Source organism: Platalea leucorodia (genome assembly GCF_965183815.1).
Source record: "Platalea leucorodia genome assembly, chromosome: 9".
Classification (NCBI taxonomy): Eukaryota; Metazoa; Chordata; class Aves; order Pelecaniformes; family Threskiornithidae; genus Platalea; species Platalea leucorodia.
Window position 1 is genome coordinate 28,471,795 of NC_138831.1, and position 19,885 is coordinate 28,491,679.

Here is a 19,885-nt window from a genome sequence, read left to right on the forward strand (position 1 = left end):
CTTAAAAACTTCAACTGCTCAAACAGACAGCCTTGAACTTCCAGTAAGCAGGACTGGTTACTTGAAATTATCGTAGACTTGCCAAATGAAGACTAAAAGTGTCGAAACCCATGGTGTGTATGACTCAGAGGAGAACAACAGTAGTGTTACATGTGACATACTGTTCAATAAATTAGCCAATTAATCTTGCCAAATAATGTGGCTGACTGCAAACCTCCCACTGTTAGCCTAAAAAGTAAGACTAGTAAAAGCATTTCTGTAATGCCGCAGTAGCAGCACGGTCCTCTTGTTAGTGCAACTGCTGCGTTCAACTGCATGTATAACCAGATGGTCTCAGTGAGCAGTGTCTCTATGAGAAGTCAAAATTGTCATCACCTGCAGCATTTGGAGAAAAATGTTTTTTTTCCTAATGAGAAGAATTTTAATGGTGATTTCCTTTTTCCTGGATGTTCAGAATAAACTTTTTTTTAAGTAAATTGCTCTTGGATAGTAATCATAGGAAAACTTAGGTTGGAAGGGACGAGCCTACTTGGCCATCGATCAAGTAGGAACCTTCTTGTAGGATAGCTTTGTGAGTGTCGATAAAAATATTTCATCTCTGGCATGTGACTGGATGTGTCCACATGAAGTTGGGACTAGGCTGGAGGGAAGCGTTTTGTGGCAGTCAGCCTTCCAAGAGAATGGTCTCAGATAAAGACACCATTCTTTCTGCTAAAGACTGCAGAAAACTTGGTCACGATTTGCTTGCAACATACCAGATTGAGAAGCGCAACCTCCAAACTCAGGAGCTTAAAGGTTTTGTGCATCAAAACCCCTGCAGAAGCCCAGCCGGTGTTGTTAAGGATCACCCTGGTAGGACAAGTGCTACTTCTGGAGAGAAATTTGCCACTAGCTCTGTAATGCTGACTTTAGAGTCTGGTCCTGCAGTATATTGCACAGAATAATTTGGGGGGGCTTTTGCCCCAAAGTTTTAGAACAGTTCTACAGTTCAATGCCTGAAGGATGTATGTCGGTATCAGTTACCTGCTTCACTTTTTGCCATCATCAAAAACTAGTGAAAGTAGTCTTTTTTTTAAGCTATTCAGTCTAGTTTTGCATTTTCCTTGGTGTAGTTAAACAGTAGCAAGTAGCCTGATAATTCAGGGCTCTGTCAGAAGTTAATTCCTGGGATGAGCTTCCACGTGAGGTGTTTCCGCGTGAACAGAGGAAGCAGTGCAGTTGTGTGATAGCTGCCTCTTCCTTTTGCAGCTACTCTGTGGCGTCCTGTGCCACATGCTCCATCAGCATCAATGTTTAAAGACTTTCTGACAAGGCGCCGAAGTTGCATCTGCTATCTCCCATCAGCACCAGCTTCTTCATCTGCCACGTGACTCAGATGAAGATCACTAGTCAGCTTGGATTAGCTGAGGAGAAGACTGGATTTCTTGTGTCTCATACATCTTAAGACATATTTCGCACTAGCTTAAGATATACTGGAGCAGTGAAAAGTTTATAAAGGAATCTAAAGTATATGAATGTAGCTCTTTTTGGTGCTTCTCAGAATAGCTCAATACCGGTGGATATATCAGATGGATTCAGAAGTAGCTAACAGAGATAGACCTGGGTAACCAACTAACAGACATCTCTGATGCACTTCCGCAGGTAATTGATGCTATCTCTGATGTTTCAGTGCCTCGCTGTAGTAAGAGAAACTGATAGCTCCCCTATAATTTCCTGCCTTGCCCCTCTAAATGGAGGGATGTTTGCTTATAGAAATGAGTTTTCATGATTTTTCCTTGATTTTTTTCTACCCCCCCAAAAGAAGAGGCAAGGGCCTGCTACACAGTGACCATCTGCTGCTTTCTTCTGTCTCACTGTGGAATTAAATATTTAATAACCTAAAATAGTGTATGACTGCTTTACCTTAATGTAGGCAGTGAAACAAAAAAAAGCAAACCACAGGCATGGAGTCAAAGACCTGATGGTCAGTCTGTAGGGTGTCTCAGGAAGGACAAGAATTCCTTTAGGTTTTAGGTAGTCTGGGATGCAGTCTGTTTGCTGAACCAAGATAATTGGAGTAGTTTTAACAATCTCTGTGCAAACTAGTTGTGTTACTCTCATCAATCCTGTAAGATGCCGGTGTCATAATGAACTGTTTCATGGTTGCTCTTTGTCATAAAATCCATCTAAGCATACATGAACATCCTGACATAGAAGATTCATCCTGGCCTGGGCTATCCCCAGGATCTCGCTTTACTGGTAGTGGCACAGTCAGTCCTGATTTTTTTTTTTCTTGCTGGATAGTACCTACCTGTGTATGAACATAGCACAGCTATCCACAAGAAATCCAAGTGTGATTGATATTCCACAAAATTAGGCTCTTGCTTTATGATTCTCTTTGAGGACTGGCTGTTCCAGGTGTTCCCCTCCTCCTCAAGACTGGTTCCTCGGCTGTTGGGCTTCCCCTTGCTCTGAGGCTTCGTACAGCTACTTAAATCTGCTGCTTCCATACGTTGGGGACAAGAGGAGCTCCCCCTCTGACTTCACTAGATGCTTTTACATCTCCTAGGGCTGCCAGAAGCAGTTCAAGTCTCCAGCATGTTTCCAGTGTTGGATCAGTCACTTGAGCATGTCATTTATCCCCTGTACTTGAAGTTTGTGGAGTAAAGGCTTGGCTTCTTATCATTCATAAAAAAATCTTGAATAATCATGCCCTAGAGCTTGCAGGATGACTAGTGGAGAAGCTCCATCCTCACCGCTGGCTGATGTTTGAGCGTCTGGTTCCCTATAAGTATTGGGGTGTGGAAGCTGGTGTTGGCAGAGCAAAACTGAGTTACTTTGGCTGTAGTCATACAGACTCAGCTCCTAGCTCCTGAGGTGGTTGCATTTCCTGGGCAGTGCTCAAACTGCCCCCTGCTCACCCAGTAGCATCCCAGGACCCTCCTGCTTGGTTTAGGGTGAATAAAGCAGTTCACATAGCTTGCAGGAGCCCTGCCAGGCCCGTTGGGCCACCTTCAGCAGCTGGGTCCTGCTGGTGGCACATTAAGGTCTTAGCAATTGCATTGGCTTTGTCTTGTGGGCTCTTTTTGTTTGTTGACCTGGTTTGAGGCAGGAATGGTCTTTTTGTTTTAAGGTTATTCCGTATTCTCACCTTTCCTTCAAGTTAAACTGTCTTACAGACTTCACAGGGGAAACATCTCTTCCAAAGTTTTTATTGGAAACTCATATTTTATCAGCAAGCAGTGCCCGTATTTCCCAATCTCTGTTTCTCTCTTCAGCAGCCTTTGGCTTGAGCTGCTCTTTCCCATGCACAATGTGGACATACAGGAGTACACGGCCACGCTTTTATCTCTGCTCATCCTATCATTTCGAGTTTTGGCTGCAATCCGCTGCAGCTCCTACACATCTTTTTGCATACACTGGTATTTCCAACCAGCTAGTTTGAGTTACACATGGAGATACCGGCCTCTTCTGTTGACTAACTGCTCTGATCAGGATTTGGGCTGGCAATGGGGGTTGTGTGCAGTGCTGCTGGAGCCTGTAGTGTGAAAGGTGGATCCTACTGCTCTGAGCTCCAGTAGAAAACACTTTAAATGAGTTTTAAATTTGTGAAGCCTTTTAAACTTAAGACACTGCTATGTTTCCTGCTGTAGGAACCCCTCTGTATCCTTACTCAGTGCCATAAGCACGTCTCTCATCTGCTAAGTGTTTAACATCCCTTTGCCAAAGGGAAGCTGAAGATGCCATTCATGAACACTTCTAGAAAGCTGTTGTGTTCCACAGAAAAGAAGCACGACAAAGCTGTCTGCACGCCAGGGCACTGGGCTGCCCTGTCTCCTGGACGCGGCAGCAGAGCCCAGGGAGCTGCTTCGTGTCACTTAACACGCTGCAGGAGGATGGCTGATGCCTCTCCTCATCCAGCTTCTGTCATATTCAATGGAGCTCACGTATCTGTGTCTGCAGAGCCTCCCAATGGAAATGGAAGCCAAATGCTGAGACTTTAAGATGAGCTTGGTCCAAAAGCTTTTTTTTTTTTTTCTCCACCTATGCTGGTTGGAGGGGAAAAAAAAGACTTAGCTCTTTCTATAAGCCTTGCTTTGCTGAGAAGTTGAGGCAAACGTGTCTGCTGCGTTGATGTATACTTGCAAAGCTTTAACTATTTTTTTTTTTTCCCAAGTATGTTTGTCCCCTGAACTCTAAGCCTTTTCTTGATGACAGGGAGCCCACTGCTGCATGACTTACTGTATCACTCTGAGCCCAGTTCCTCTCTCTCAGGATGTGACCATGGCTGAAAAACATCTCCACACAATCAGGAAACTGCTCTTTAATCTTGTGCTTCCACATAAATAAATAATTCACCGTGGTCCTGGGAAGTATTGACTTTCCAGCAGTGACCAGATGTACAGGAATGATTTTTTTTTTTTTTTTTTTTTTTTTTGTGACTACATTTCAAAGTGTCTCTGGCATCTCTCCCCTGTGGTTGTTAATGCCATACGTAATGCCTTCCCTGTAAGCTTTGCCTTTGGAAGGTAAAATGGAGTACTGCTTATTTTCAGGTTTCATTTGGCTGCGCTGAGCTGATGATTGAGTTCCCGCATAGTGACAGCTTCTGCCTATGCACATAGTGTGAAGAAGTCATGCATTTTTGATTCAGTAGTATTTTATTTTTATATCAGCTGGCAGATGAGTCACACCTTCCCCCACTCCTTTGCAATCCCACCTTGGCACATGTGATTCATAAACAGTCCGATGTCAACATGCATTGAGCTTCATGCGATAGCTCTGTAGCCAGCGCTCATCCCCAGGATGGGTAGGTGACATTGGCAAGTGGATGTCAAACGTAATGAGCCTCTACAGTGTCATGGTGGAAATCAGGAGAGGAGTCTGATACGCTGGAGAAGATCTCTGCTCTCCCCACCCACACAACAGATGAGTCACAGCGTACGAGCAGAATATACTGAGTCAGGGAGGGGTATGTCGTTACATATAGAATATTGATGGATTCTGTGGTTTTGTTTTAATTCTTGCTCTGTAAACAAGTTCACCTCTAATGAAGTATGGAGTCTGTGTGTTTACTTTTGGACCTCTTTCTGTTTCACAACTTGCTGGAGCGAAGCAGTCTGTTTACTTGTCAGGAAGTAGGACCAAGGAAAATGAAGGTGATATAAATAACCAAGCCTTTTACATAGTCTAGTCAATATTTGCATATATATTTTTCAATGTAGCTGAGCTGTCTGCTACTCCATACTGTGTATTAAGTTAGCTTTTCGGGATTGCCTACGTTGAGCATGTTTTTCTCATTCTGCGTTGCTCTTGCTTTACTCATGACCTGCTGCATGCTTTGTACGTACCAGTGTCCTTTATGAAGAAATTCTTTCCATGCCAGTTGCACAATGCTGTCATTCACGTAGCAATTAGGTAGGGGTCATTTCACTAAGATTTGTTATATGGATGGATGTAAACAAGTCACCGTGGTGGAGCATGCTGCCAATACCAGCTATTTCATGGGGAACTCCCTGTGTGCAATGCTTTTCCCCAAGAGAGCTGGAGTAACTCAAGGCCACGTAAGTGAGGGTTAATGCAAGATGTCTACACCCTTATTAAATTAAGGAGTGTGAACATACGCATTAGCTGTTGCTGTGGTTGCTTTAATCTTCAGAAATCCCACTCATATTTACCACCTTGATGGAAACACTGCCATGGCCAGGAGGTTGAGCCAGCAGGTCACCTACAGCAAGGTGCTGGTTTGGGGCATGAGGTGCTGGGTGGGGATTGCCCCTCAGCACCCCAAAGTGGATTTGTGCTGGTGTGGAGCGACACGTGGCCATTGCCTGAGGCACATTTTTGTCCTGCTTCATTGTATGGAAAGGTTTGCTCATAGCTGTCACACTGCAACACTCCGGATGAGCACTGCAGCCTCCTCCTTTGAAATATTTGGAAATATTTTAGAATGTGAGTCTTCAGTTACTATAAGTATTTAATAAGTGACTTATTAATCTGTGCAAGATGATACAAAACTAAGATCTGTTTGCACAGAAAGCAACTTGCGCCTTTGGGTCACATGTCGTGTTTAATCATTTCCCTACTTCAGATCCCTGCGATAGATACTAGCACTCATTTTAAGCTATTGGGTTAATTTTCTAACAGTGAGGAAAAACTCTTCTACTTTCATTCTCAAATCTTGCAAAGAAATGCGTCATTGGAGATAGGTTTGAGATGCCTCAGCGAGGAGGTGTGGTTTCATTCCTCTGAAAATGGCCTTTTTAAACAAAAAGTGCAACTCCCGGAGGTCCCTCACACTTAGCTGCACCCTTCAAGAATGGTGATCAGCAGCCTCAGGGTAGTCCAACGAACTTTAGAATTTGACGGATTTCTGACTTCAGAGCTTTTGAACTGCAAAATAAAATGTAGTGGAATACTGTAAGACACCCAGTTAAAGACTGCCTGCTTTCAAAGGTGGTTTGCTGTTAATCTCTGGGGAACAATATTTTACTACCTAAAAATATTTGGTTTTTTTTAATGTGGCAGTTCCCTTGTTAGGAAGGACTTTCCTGAATGTGCACATTTCAGCATCTCTTTTAACATCAGAAGTTTTGACTTCCTTGGGCTAAATTTAGGCTTTGTCAACTGGAACCTATCAGGTGCTTTTAAAGCAAGGCCATTAATATTTGAATATGAGATTAGGGCAGTTCCCTTTTTATATTTCAAGAACTCCTCATGCATCTCTTACTCTTCCGGTATTCATTGCAGTAATCACAAATCAAAATCCACCAACACTAGGCAGTGTGTGGAGGGGAACGGCAGGATGCTAGGAAGCTGAAAAATGCCTTTCCTGCAGACGCTTTTCCTTGAAGCCTGACATGTCCCATAACAGTGGTCATAAATCTGTAGCAGTCAGACTCACTCATCTGAGTCATCCCAGATGCCTCGTTGGGTTCTTCTGATAGATGGCAATGTCTACTATGAGTGGGTTGTGTGATGTGCCACTGGCCCAACTACTGTAAGGATCCAGCTGGGCTTGAGGAGAGGGATGGGCCATTTAATCATGAAGGTCTCTGTGCTGCTTCTGGTGCTTTCTAGCAAACCCTGAGCTGAAATATCTCGTGCTTGCTAGCAGCCCAGGTTGTACATGGGACTTTGAGTGCCTGAGCCATCTGAGCGAGGAAATGAAAATGCTGAATGTTTGAAGATAACCTTTGGAATTCAGATTTGGGGTGTATATGTTGAATGAAAAACTCAGTTTGACGATTAGGGCCCCGATAATTAATAAGGCTGCAGCAACCGGTTAGCCTTGCTGTTCTGTTTGTCCCCCTTTCCTAGCCCTTCTATGAAAATTTTTCAAGCTGTTGGGATGCTGCACGTAGAAACTAATTGAGGTCTAGAGCTATAAAAGTCGATTCATTTTCTGGATAGCTGATGTGTCTGGTGTTGAGTACTGCCTCGATTGAAACAAAGCTGCTTCCCTTTTGGAAGGTGGGTGCCTGATTTAGTGGGATCCCTTTCACGTGTTTGTGCTTCCTAAGCACTAGAAGCATCCTATGCATGCTGAAGGTTTTAAGGTGCTCTACACCTTAAAGAGAGAAACGTTTGAGCCATGCCAGGGAGGTTTGATGCAAGTGAAGTTCTGGTATGTAGGGCTGCTCACCTCCCAGACTGGCTATTAAATGGGTTTGGAGTTTGCATTTATGAGCTGTGCCCTGCCAGCTATTCAAAAACTTCCTCCCATCTCTAAAAGATAAGCCATAGACTCTGCCCCAAATCTGTAATGGATCCAGCTATGCCAGGAGAACTTTTCCACAAGCTCTGCCCTGGGTGGAGACTTGCAGTTTAGTAACAATTTTCCTCTCTGAATGTGGCACAGTTTTTTCCTTTGGAACTCTGTTCCTACCTGCTTGTACTCAGCTATTTTAAGGTGAAACAGAGATGATATCCGAAGGTAGTATCTTATTTACCATCTCTGTTTCGCAGGAGGTTGTCCTGTAATAGGGGATGGGAGGTTTTCCTTCAGGCTGGAAGGACCGTGTGGGTAACACTTCCCTGCCAATCTCTTGACTTGTTGTGGAGAGCTTACATGTGTTTGAGTCTCAGCATCCATCACTTACTAGCTTGATGCTATTGCAGGAGCAAATGTCCATCTTGTGGCTTTTTAATCGGTCCTCCTGTTGGGTCCTGCACTGATGCTAAAGCAGCTTTGATGGCAGCACAAAGCGTTCCTGCTATCAAGCCGCCCTCCCAGTAGGACCAGCATGAGCGTTTGTGGGGCCAAGCTACACCCATGGCTTTGCAAGCAGGTCTCAGTGCAGCTGGGGGATGGCACGTAGGGTTGTGCTGCCAGAAATGCCACCCAGATTGTCCCACCATGGTCTGGCGTGCAGAAGCTGGCCAGCTTCAGCTGCCTGAGCATCGTCTCACTCCTGAGCACCCAAAGCAGGGGCTGCTACCCTTGTGTCTGATACCATTGTCTGCTTTATCCAGCTAAATTGGACCAGTCTGATCTGTCATCCAAGACCCAAATGCCATTGGATCAATGATGAACACCACTTGTACATGCCAGTTTTGCCTGGCTAGAATGATTCCTGGTCACTGCATAGAGACGTGGGTTGCAGCTGAGCTGTAATTCAAGCTGTCAAATTCCTTCTGCATTAACATCATGGCAGTTTCACCCTATTTTACAGCTGGCCAGCACACCATAAGCTTAAAGTGTCACTTAACTTGCGCTGTAGATTTTTGGCATGTGGATGGGGAAGAAGTAGGGAGCCAGTAAGAGCTCTGCCTCCAGCAGACAGTCTCCAATGGAGATGAGCCAATGAAGAGCAGGGGCCACCTGGGACTTGGTGTGATCAAATCAAAATGTTTCTCTGGACAGCAGAGGAGCGATTCAGCAGAAGTCTTTTATTATTGCTGCTTTCTTAGTGTTTTTCATGTGCCAAGAAGTAGCCTCTTCCTTGGCAGTGCTTCTGGAGTTAAATTTGTGTGCTGCTGAGCACTCTCTTGCAACCACAGAGTTCTGTTGTTGATTTTTCTGTGAATACCTGTAATGTAATTAACATGCATAGCTTGTTCTCAAAGGAAAAAAATGCAAGCATACCCTTAGTCATCTCAATTTCTCTTATCTGGTTAAAACGTAGAAGCCAAAACCTGCTACTTAATTCCCTTCCAGCAGGCAAAGCTGACCCAATGCAAGAACTGCACAGCCAAGGAAAACTGAACAGGAAACAGTTTCTCTTTAGTATTAACCAGCAGAACCAAGTTGTCCATCACAGGTGTAATCTGGCTTTGCACTGACCGGCAAAACTCACCCAGAGTGGTGACCTACAACATAGCAGGAGCAGGACGCCACATCTTTCTTGCTAGATCCATCATGCAGGAGCCATGATCCCAGCTACAAAGGCTGCTGATAGCGCCTGGCTGGTTGAACAGTGTGGAGCCAAAGTGTGGGGTAACGTACACCTTTAAACCATAAAGCCAAGCTTGAAGGTAGAAAAGCAGCCTGGGGAGCTGGTTCACAATGTGGCTGTATTTTAATTCCACGAGAGCTTTTTGGGCAAATCCCATTGCCTTCAGTAGGCTGCTGTAACCCCTCACTTAACCCTCAAGAAACAGCTTCAGCAAAAACACGGGCTCTGCTGAGTGCACAAAGAAACCCCGAAAGCAAAGCAGGAATAATTGAAATGAAACCTTTTGGTATTTTCTTCCACCCTTGTCCTTGTATCGTAGGTGTGTGGGAAAAGGTAGATAGTTAAGCTAGAACTTAAGCTAGAACTTTTTGGGGTGGTTTAAAATAACTCTTCTAAAACTACATACTGTTTTGATCCTTTTCTTAAGGTGTTATCTTATATACCAGCTGCCATCGTCACTAGAACAAGAGATTGTTGCAAAGGGTATATTGATATAAAATCCAACGGTAATGTGGAGATTTGAGTGCAATCATTTCCCTTGAGCCCTAGAAATGTGAATTCAGTCTCCCGAAACTTGTCAAAAAAGCAATTTATTGTGTTGTGCTTTATTCTTTTGTCCTGGTCAAGAATTGAAACAATTTCACTTGACTGTAGTTTACTTGCTACAGCTAAAAAACTGCCTGTGAATGGGTGTTTCTGGGTAAATTTCACAGATTTTGAAAGTCTTCCTGCAGCTTAGCCTTTCCAGCTAGGGCTGATTCTCTTTCCAAACTTTTTTTTATCTTTATGAATACAAATGTGAATGTCCTCTTGGTACCCTCTCTGAAACTGCTTCTTTCTTTGTGTATGTGAAGAGTTGTTTAATAGAGTCAAGCCATGATATCAGGAAACCAGCTTGTACAACTCAAGGAAAATGACGTGCCACCCCATTTTAATAACACAACAATCATGAAAATTGTTTTTCTGCAACTGAAGTAAAAATCAAATCATTTGGATTTTTACCAGCAGCAAGAACAAATATGTTCTTCCTTCTGTCCTTCCCATGTCTGTTTTCTTCTGTTCCTTTTCCCATACCTTTTTTTTTTTGTAGATTCACAATGCTAACAAGCTACTCAAAACACAGCAGGGATTCAGTACATCTTGCATATCCTGAGAAGATGCCCAAAATATTCTGGGTTTCTGGAATGAAGCTGGAGTCTTGGAGTCTGCGTGGAAGCCACGCTTTACTTGCAAACTCGTTGGAGATGAGAGTAGCTCTGTCTACTCGTGGCTTGTACGCAACTGTTGTACCGTTGTGTGCCGAGTGTCATCTCTTCCCATTAAAAGCTTGGCTTGCTCTGCCAGTCATCAGGGAGAAGGTATTGATCTAACTTGTGAAGTTCTTCTTTGCTTTATTTCCAAGTACCTCTTGGGTTCAGAGAGTGTTTGAGCTGTGCCTCTCCCATGTCCAAGGGCAGGGGAAGCACCTTGCTCTGCCTCTCCTCCCTCTCAGCAGTGGCTCTGCACCCTTCTTACCCGCTGACGGGCTTAAGTGGAAAGTCCTGCCGCAGCTAATCCTGCTGGGCAGTGACGCTGGAGCATTTAGCATTTGCTAGAAGGGAGATGATTCATTGCCCAACCAAAGCAGGAAAAAGATGTTGTGAAAAGCTGGCAGTGGAGTGCCAAGTGTCTGGCAGCAGTTGGAGCAAACAGAGCAGGAGGATGTTCGGGGGAAGCGTGAATAAGAGGAGCTCATAATGACGCTGTAAAAGGGCTGCTGAGATGCCATCTGGAATAGGATGAGCAGTTACAGAGGAGATATCTGGAATAAATGGGGCTGGGAGCAGAGAAAGCCAGCACAATGGCCAGTCGAGGCTTGAGGAAGTGGCTACTGCGGCAACCCTCTCTGCCTTTCCTTGTTGGGCTTTGGGCAAGGGAGAGGAGCAGCTGGGACTGGTTCTTGCTAAGCGATGCTCTGCTGAGTGCCCCTTCTCCCAGAGGAGCCGAAGCCAATGGTGACCCAGCTGCCTCCCAGGCAGCATCGCAGGGAAGCAGGCAGGAGGCAGTGGGATGCTGACAGATGCTCTAGGCAGGTCCAGTTGCTCTTCACCCTGTTCAGATGAGTGAGAGAGAACTAAAGGTAAACCATGGGCTCTGAAACCAGAGTATGAAAGCTCAGGAGAGCAAGGAAATTATACAGGAGCTTTACAGTCATAAGGTGGGCTGAAAATGGTCATGATTCCCAAGCACATTGGTTATCTCTGTGATCTCCATCAGAGTGGTGGGAAGGGAGCTGCCGCAGTGCCTACCCATCCTCAGACTGCAGTCACTGCTGAGTCACAGCAGTGCTCTAGCCCCACTTCTGTATGTTGATGTTTCTGTGTGTGCATTGGATCAGCTTACTATTTTTAGGTTGTTTCCCTAATCTGATGGCAGTTCAAGGTTTGTAAAGTCTTAGAACAATTGGCAAGATTGTGGCAGACCCTGTGCCATCACCCCCTTTTCTACCTGCAACGCAGCTGCAAGTGAGTTGGTGCTAGAGTCAGAAATTGCATTTTCTGCTCGTTTTCCTTTGCATCTCAACTGCTGGGTGTTTTCTTGTAAAGAACAAGAGAAAATATTCTCAGTCGCCCAAAATCTCTGTCCTTCCCCAGACTTCTCCAGTTACGGTTGAAGGTGAAGGGCTGCAATGAAAAGCTTTTGCAGTCTTGCTTTGAAATAATACATCTCTGAAATGTATACAATCAAATATTTGAAAGACTTTTAGGCTAACTTTATTCCAAGTAACAAGCCTATCTTAACTTTTCTCCCCTCTTTCTATTTTTGAAGCAGATCATTCAGAAACCTGAAGGTCAGAATGAGACTATGTAATTCCAGCTCATAGATGTACCCCGTTAACCAATGTATTTGGGTAGATTTAAACCCACTGTCACAGGGCATGTTTTAAGAGGTTAAAAGACGAGATCTTGGCCCAGTTGATGCTGATAGCAAAGCTTCTGTTTCAGCCAGGATTTTATTCCTATTTGAAAATTAAGAGAAGGGTAGATCCTCATTAGTGTAATCAGCTTAAATGGGTTGACTACTCTAAAGCAATTTGTTTAATTTGTTTGGAACACGTTTAATTTTAGCTATAGATGTTCAGCTCTTGCACAGTTGCTATTTATGCTGTTTATCGTGTAATTTTGTGTTCTGTGATTTGTAAAAATAAACTTTCTGCTCTGAATGAGAATTTTGTGACAATCTACATCCCATTCATCAGTGCTGCTTTAAAATCGTGCAGAACTTTTTGTGCGCTAATGCTGCTGTCATGTGTCTGCATCCATTCTATGAAGAATAGTGCTTGCTGCTCACGTAGAGTGTATTTTTGCATCGAGCATCAGCCATTCATTTGACGTTGGATTGCTCCCCCCTCCCTCTGTCTTTAGGTATCTAATTTGGGGTTCCTCAGGAGCATCTTCCCTCTGCAATAGAGCTCGGCTTTGAAGCCTTCATGAAGAGAGGTTATGAAATTCGTCTGTAATTCCTCTTGAAATTGAGGATGTCAGCTTCTCTTTATTCGGCCACGCCACATCTAAAGCCAGTGGAAACCAATTTCCCATGAGAGCAAAAAAAGTTGGTGATTCAGAAGCTATCCATTGTTCACTTTCCACAAGTTGCAGTTGTCTCCTGGCGATCTGATGTATGGGGACTTGGCTTTTGCGCCTCCTCTAATGTAGATGCCACTTGGTACCTCATCTCTTCTTGGGTGTATTTTGGGCTGCTCGCTGTTGCACGAGGTTTACTCATAGCCTCTCATGATGCTTATATACAGAGCATCAGTACATATTCTCTGCCACAGCAGATGGTTTCCGCTTTCCGTGCCTTGCATGTGGGACAGATGCTGCAAAATCAGATTTTCCTTGGCCATAACCTTTGTTTGGCATCTCTCTGCCAGTCACCATTTCATAACTGGTCCTGGAAAAGGCTTTGGATTGTCTATATGACTTGTACGTCTGATGCCTGGACTAACATGGCTTGTTGGAGTATGCTGGATGCCTGTTTAGTTATTAGGGCCGTTAGTCATGCTATAAAGCATGTGGCAGCAAGACAGCACTACTTGAATCAGGCAGGATGCTTGATCTTGAGACGGAAATTTGCTGAAAGGTGTAGTTCCCTGGTGTTAATCCAGGTCAAATGAAGCTCTCTCCAAAAGCAGTGGTCCCGCTGTTTGTTACTGTTCCTGTTCTTGCGTTCAAGCTCAAGCAAACACCAAGCTTTTTTGGGGGTTGATCCAACTTATTCTTCAGCCATGTGAGCACAGGGAAACAGCAGGATGGGTGAGGGTTGAGTGAGCATGGGACAGTCCCTTTTGGTGGCAGCCTGCAGGAGCAGTTAGAGTGTTAGCATCTTGGGAAACCTGAGGCCAGAGTCATGTGGCTGCACAGGAGTGCAGTGGAAGCAAAGCCTGAGTTTTCAGCTTTGATGTCTGCATTTGCTCTCGTTCCAGCCGTGATGCTTTAATCTCCAAAATGCTATGCTAGGTTTTCGCTGTGCTCAGCTTGAATTTTTTCCAAGACATCGCACTGCTGAAATAGCAGAATTTGCCTGTGGATTCCAGTGCAGTGATCAGTCTGTGTTTATTGGGGTGATAAACTTTCCATGAGAGCAAGAGGTGGAGTGGGGCCTTTTACATACAGTCAAGCCAAATCACTCAGCAGCAAGACTGAAACCATTAAGCAAATTCAGATGATTTCTGCTTGAAGCAGCCTCCACTGTAATAAGCTGCTTTTTCTCCAAAGGAGCACCTGCATTTGTCATGCCTGGATTTTCTTGCCTTAATAGGTTGGTCATGTTTAATGCCATGGAGAAATTCCTTCTTTAGATGCTATTTCGTATACTAACTGGGTTAAACCGACCATGGTTTGTATTTCAAGTGTTGAGTTGTAACTTTGAATCCTCAAGGGGAGACCTCTGCTCTGCCTGTGGCTTTTCATCCTGCACTCTTTGAATCCAGAACTGTTCATCTAGGACAGACTTTCACAGCACCATGGCTTTGTTTGACCTTTTCAATCTTCTGCCAACACAATTGCTCGCCATTAAAAACCTCAAGTTCGACTGCCCAGACAAAATATAATTTTTCCTCAATCAATCTCTTTTGTTGGCAACGTCCTTCTTAAGTATTTACAGATCTACTGGTGATATTTGTGGAGTTCCTGTGGTTCGCCATGGCAATGGATTCAGTAGGACCAGGACACATTGCTTGTTGCTGAAATAGAGCCAAGCTACATCCTGAGTTATGTAGATGGGCTGTGATTAAATAAAATTTTATGCACATTTTCTTAGGCTGCCCCTTTTACTGTTCATAAGAAAAAGGGTCCAGAGATGCCTGTATCTCAAGTTTGCAGAGAAGCACCCTGAAATCATCTAGCCTCATCTGCCTGCTTGGCTCCTGCAAGCATCAAGCCTTAATATTTGCATCAAGTTTACAACTTCTCTTTTGAGCTTCGCCCCTTCCTAAAATGATGCTAAATGTTAACTTGTGTTTGAGTGAGCTGAGGATGTGTTACCCTGTGTCCTTCATAGCTTTATTTCAGTAACCAGTGTGGAGCTGAGGAGCCCTGGCTTGGGCTGGGAGGCTCTGAAGGGTTTGTCAGCGATGTTCCTTTGGGTCTAGGATGTGCGAGTGATGCAGCCTGGGTCTGAAAATGAGATATATGTTACAGCATTTTTATTCTAGCAAAGCCAAGAGGTAAGTTCTTGACTGCAGAGCTGGCAGCATTGCTGCTGAAAACCCTCAGAGAAAAATCAAACCCTAAAAATATGCCTGAAACTAATAATGTCTTCTGTAGGCTGGCACTTAGGATGCTTTTTTTAACGTTCTTCACTACAGCTTCACCTTGCAGGAGCTCCCACCTAGAGCAGAGCCTTCCTGAGGTTTAAAGCTGAGAATGGTACTCCAAGCTCATGGGGTGCTCGTGGCTCATAAGGGTTTGAGTGGGTAAAGCTAACTCAAGGGGTTAGGACCCCAAAGAGCACTAAATAGTTGTGTTGCTTCCTTCCTACGTGAAATCCCCGTCTTATGAGTCTTGCTGCAATTTATCTTCCTGGTTCTTATGTCCAGTAGGAATTTAATTTTAATTGCAATGCTCTCTCTTTACCAAGTAAGGCTGTAAATTTACTCCTTTGCCCTTGCTCAGGGAATGGGATTCTTCACCTTCCTTAAGAGCCTTTCTGCAATTTTATTCTCCCGTATACCTTAATTAGCACACTCCTAATCTAAGTGGTTTCTTTCCTGATTTGCACTTTTCAAGACTGTTATCCTGATGTAGAAATTGTGGTAGAATTAGTCACTGTATATATGTCTTGAATTTATAATGGTCTCAGTTTTAAACTTTCCATAGAATATTCTGTTAGTCTCTTCTATTATTCTCTATTCTTCTTCTATTTTTCTTTAAAAAGTAGAGATGATGATCTTGGTATTAGAGGTAATGTAGGTAAGTCCTCATCAGATTTTACTGAAAACTCAACGGCTCACCATGAGTTACTTCAAGAGCTATTGTAATTATTCAAGCCTTGAGCACTAAGCTGATGGCATTAAATTATCATTCATGTTGGTCTGGGGATATTTGAAAATGTTTTGGAGCTGCCTGGGTCACATCCCATCATTGTTTGGCTTTCTGAATTGCTTGTGCATCAAACCATCCTCTTTTCTTAGAGGACTTAATTGCTGTTAATGATTCCTAAAACATGAAGCTCTGTTAGGAGCAGTAGCCTCTCAAGACCAGGTTGGGTAAATGTTTTACATAGGACGTAAAAGTCTGGTTAGACTGGGAATTCCTGCAATACTCTGTAATATCTCATTAATGCATCCTGATGACTGATAGCTAATATGATTCCCCAAGCATGTGAATTAACGAGATTAAAACCATCCTAAGGTAATCTTTGTCAAGCTGCATTTTGTTCTTTTTGAGTAATACATGGGAGCATAAGTTCTGTAATATTTAAGCTTTAGTAATCTCAGCACCGCATTTGTTGTATTGTTGACAAGTTGATGAGTGCTGTTGGGCAGATTAACAAGGCTTTCCTAAATCTGTAGTACAACTTAAAGTTCTTATGTTGCTGACACACTCCAGCCTTAGTGTTTCCCTGTTTTACTGCCTTGACCTGTGCTGGGCCAGACTGCCTGAGCATGTCATGGAGCTGATACAAAACTGTGCAGTTACAGACGCAATTTAATTCTGATGTCTGACAATTAGTGAGGTTTTTTTGCTGCCTTTAATATTGATCTTTTATATAAATATAGGTGTGTATATGCATTTACTTTTTTGTTTTCATGCTGTAAAATTTATAATCACTCTCCTTTGAGGTCCCATGCTATATAATTTACAGACGTCAGCACGACTTTGTGAAAACAGGCTGCGTATATAGTAGTGCTCCCCATACTGAGCCTTTACGCTGAATACCAGCATGTCATACCTTCGTGCATTCAAGCAAAGATGTTGTTTTGACATAGGACAAAACCCTGTATTTCAAAACAAAAACCTTTCCATTGTGTATTGGCACCATTTATGAGATGTAGACTGGAAATATATTTTTTAAAAAAAGTGTTACACAGCTTGATACTGATGCTGGGCTGCCGAGCGCCTGTGCTAGATGCTGATCAGAAAAATTTGCAGTTACCCCTGCACTGAATTCCTCCCTGTATGGGCTGGTTTGATTTTTCTTTTTGACTAAAAGGTAATCCAAGGAGCTCTAAGTAGCTCAGTGAGTGTTCAGACACCGAGGCTGTTTTTTTCCCTTTTCTTCTGGTGCCTTTCAGAAAGCTAATCCACGCAAAAAGCCACTGTCAGCTGAGTATAAATATTGCGTACTCTTGCTGAGAAATCTGTTGCTGAGCTGTTAGGTGGGAAGGGTAGGCTCTGGCTCCTACCAGTTGGGTGTCGAGAGTTTTGTGTGCGACTTACAGCAAAATGGTTTGCACATATGCTTAATGACTATGATTGCTTATTTTTACATGGTGATGGGTCAAAATTTAAATCTTTGCTCTTTTTTAAAGGAAAACTTTTTTTTTTCCTTTGTCATGAGTATAATAAGAGTTAACTTTGTGTAACGTTGTGCTGAAAAGCGATGGCTATGTATTATCTTGGTTGAAAAAGCAGCCCTTTTTTGGACATGCTTCATTTTCTGAAAGGGCTATCATCTTCCTAACTGCTTAGACGAGTGCCAACCCACGTTTGGGGTTGTAATCTGCCTGGTGTTTACTGCAACGCAGGGAACTCCGTGTCTTGTTCCGTAAGTCCAAGTGTTTAAGCTGCCAAAGCTAGATGCTTTCATGTGGTCACGTTATTGCTTTGAAATCCGTTTGTCTATTCAAGGCTGTAGCTGAGCAAAGCCTGCACTGATTTGGCCTTCGGTTCATTCACAGTGCGTGCTGAAACTTATTTGCTTGCTGGGCAAGATCAAACAGAAAGGACACTCAAGAGGTAAAAATAAAAGCTCTGCCCAGCAAAAGATTTACATGCAGGAGGAAGGGTATTAACATTGTCCTGTTGACTGATTTCAATTCTTTTCATATTCTTCCAGCTGAAGGGCTTCCCCAGGTGTATTACTTCGGACCGTGTGGAAAGTACAATGCCATGGTACTAGAGCTGCTTGGTCCTAGCTTGGAAGATTTATTTGACCTCTGTGATAGGACGTTCACTTTGAAGACGGTATTAATGATAGCCATCCAGCTGGTGAGTAACAGCGGGCAGGGCTCTGCCCAGCAGCCTCCACGATGCCAACTTGTGTTTATGTCAGTCCTGGGTTAGCTGAAGGACGGGGTTGGCGCAGTGCGAGGTTCAGGTGTGTCTGTTGGTTGGAGAAAGAATCTCCTTCCATCGTAGAATCACCGAATGGTTTGGGTTGGAAGGAACCGTCAAAAATCTAGTCCAACCCCCTGCCATGGGCAGGGACATCTTTCACTAGATCAGGTTGCTCAGAGCCCCATCCAACCTGACCGTGAACACTTCCAGTCGTGGGCCATCCATAACTTCTCTGGGCAACCTATTCCAGTGTCTCACCAGCCTCATCGTGAAGAATTTCTTCCTTATGTCCAATCTTAGCCTGATCTCTTTCAGTTTAAAAATGTTGCCCCTTGTCCTGTCCCTACAGGCTTTGGTAAAAAGACTCTCTCCATTTTTCTTATAAAAGAAAGCTTCTCAGGTTTAAGAAAAACTCTTTCTTATGAAGGGAAGGTCAAATTATGCTTATGAGCAAACTTGTTCCTTGCATAGCAAAACCAGTGAAGCTGGATTCCTCTGGACTTGTGTCCTGTGTCCCCTACAGGCCCCTGCCCCAGTATCTACCCCAGCTCCCTCCCTCTGTTTGGACATCCCCCAGAACACCTCATTTCTTACCCGCTCACTGGGACACAGGGAGCACAGCACCCTCCCACGCTCCTACCAGTTTTACTGGTTTGGTGCTACCAGGCTGCTCATAGACTGAAACCTCTCAGAGCGATGGGAGCTGAGATCTCCTTAGCCAAAATACCAGCATTTGAGGTCTCTGCCTTGGTCAAATTTGGTCAAAATTGGCCAATGGGTTTAAATGACTGACAGCTGGAAAATAATAGATCTATGGGCAGCATCACAGAGCCCCTAATTTGCCTGAAAAGGAAGGGGAACCAAGCTGAAAGTGGTATCTTGGATTTGTGTTTGCGTTAAAAGTGAGCAGCGTGAAAACTGAATGGTGAGTGAACTTTCACAAGTCGGTAGGGCCAATCAGTTATCATTTTAGTTTGGCTTTCTGGTTTTCAGCCTGTGGTCTGCAGATACCCAAGTGGCACAGCAGAGGTCGGACTGTATATTCACATTAACAGATCTGTGGATAGAAGTGTTGAAGGAAAGAGAAGATGGTAAGGGAGGGAGGAACACAATCCTTTCTAAATAAATTGAAGTTTGCCACAGCAGAATCTCAAATGGAAAATTGAGGTCACAGATGCGGAAGTCTGAACAGCGCCTGCCTGGTATTGGGTTCATGAAGTTGTCCTCCTACAGCTGAGTGGTCTAGTTTTCTTGGTTTTGAGTGTTCCTTCATCAGTGGAAAACCAATTTATAGTATTGTTTTTGATTAAATCAAGTGGCATCAGATGGCAAAGCCTTGGATGTAGGTTGTATGACCTTTTGGTTGTAAAGATGTAAAATGTAAAAATGCAAATTTATTCCCATGTGACTGCTAGGGAAATCAAGATTGTCACAGCAGTGTCCGTTTGCCTTTTGCCAAGCCCTAGGGCTGCAAATTAGCTCTGTACTTGGACGGTCTTAACTGGCATCATCTGCTGATCTTGTGACCTCACCTGGCCTGCAAACTCATCTAGGCACTGGTACCAGTTTGAAAAACAGGTGCTTAGGGTGATGCAGGGGGACACCAAAAGCAGTCGCAAATAGAGGAGTTCATGTTCTCCAAAAAGAGCAGGCAGTGCTGCTCCTTTTTCATGGGGAGATATTTTAGGACCTTTCCAGTCTTCTCAGGAAGATTATATGAGTTACCAGCTTGGAGCATATGCATTT

At 43.8% G+C, this 19,885-nt stretch overlaps 1 protein-coding gene across 1 annotated transcript in view; it reads left to right on the top strand.

The window, feature by feature from the left end:
- Positions 1 to 19,885, top strand: part of CSNK1G1 (casein kinase 1 gamma 1) — a 107,630-nt gene that overhangs the window by 58,827 nt on the left and 28,918 nt on the right. The window contains 1 exon segment of the mRNA XM_082322524.1: positions 17,919 to 18,070. Within this exon segment, the coding sequence (XP_082178650.1) occupies positions 17,919 to 18,070 (152 nt within the window).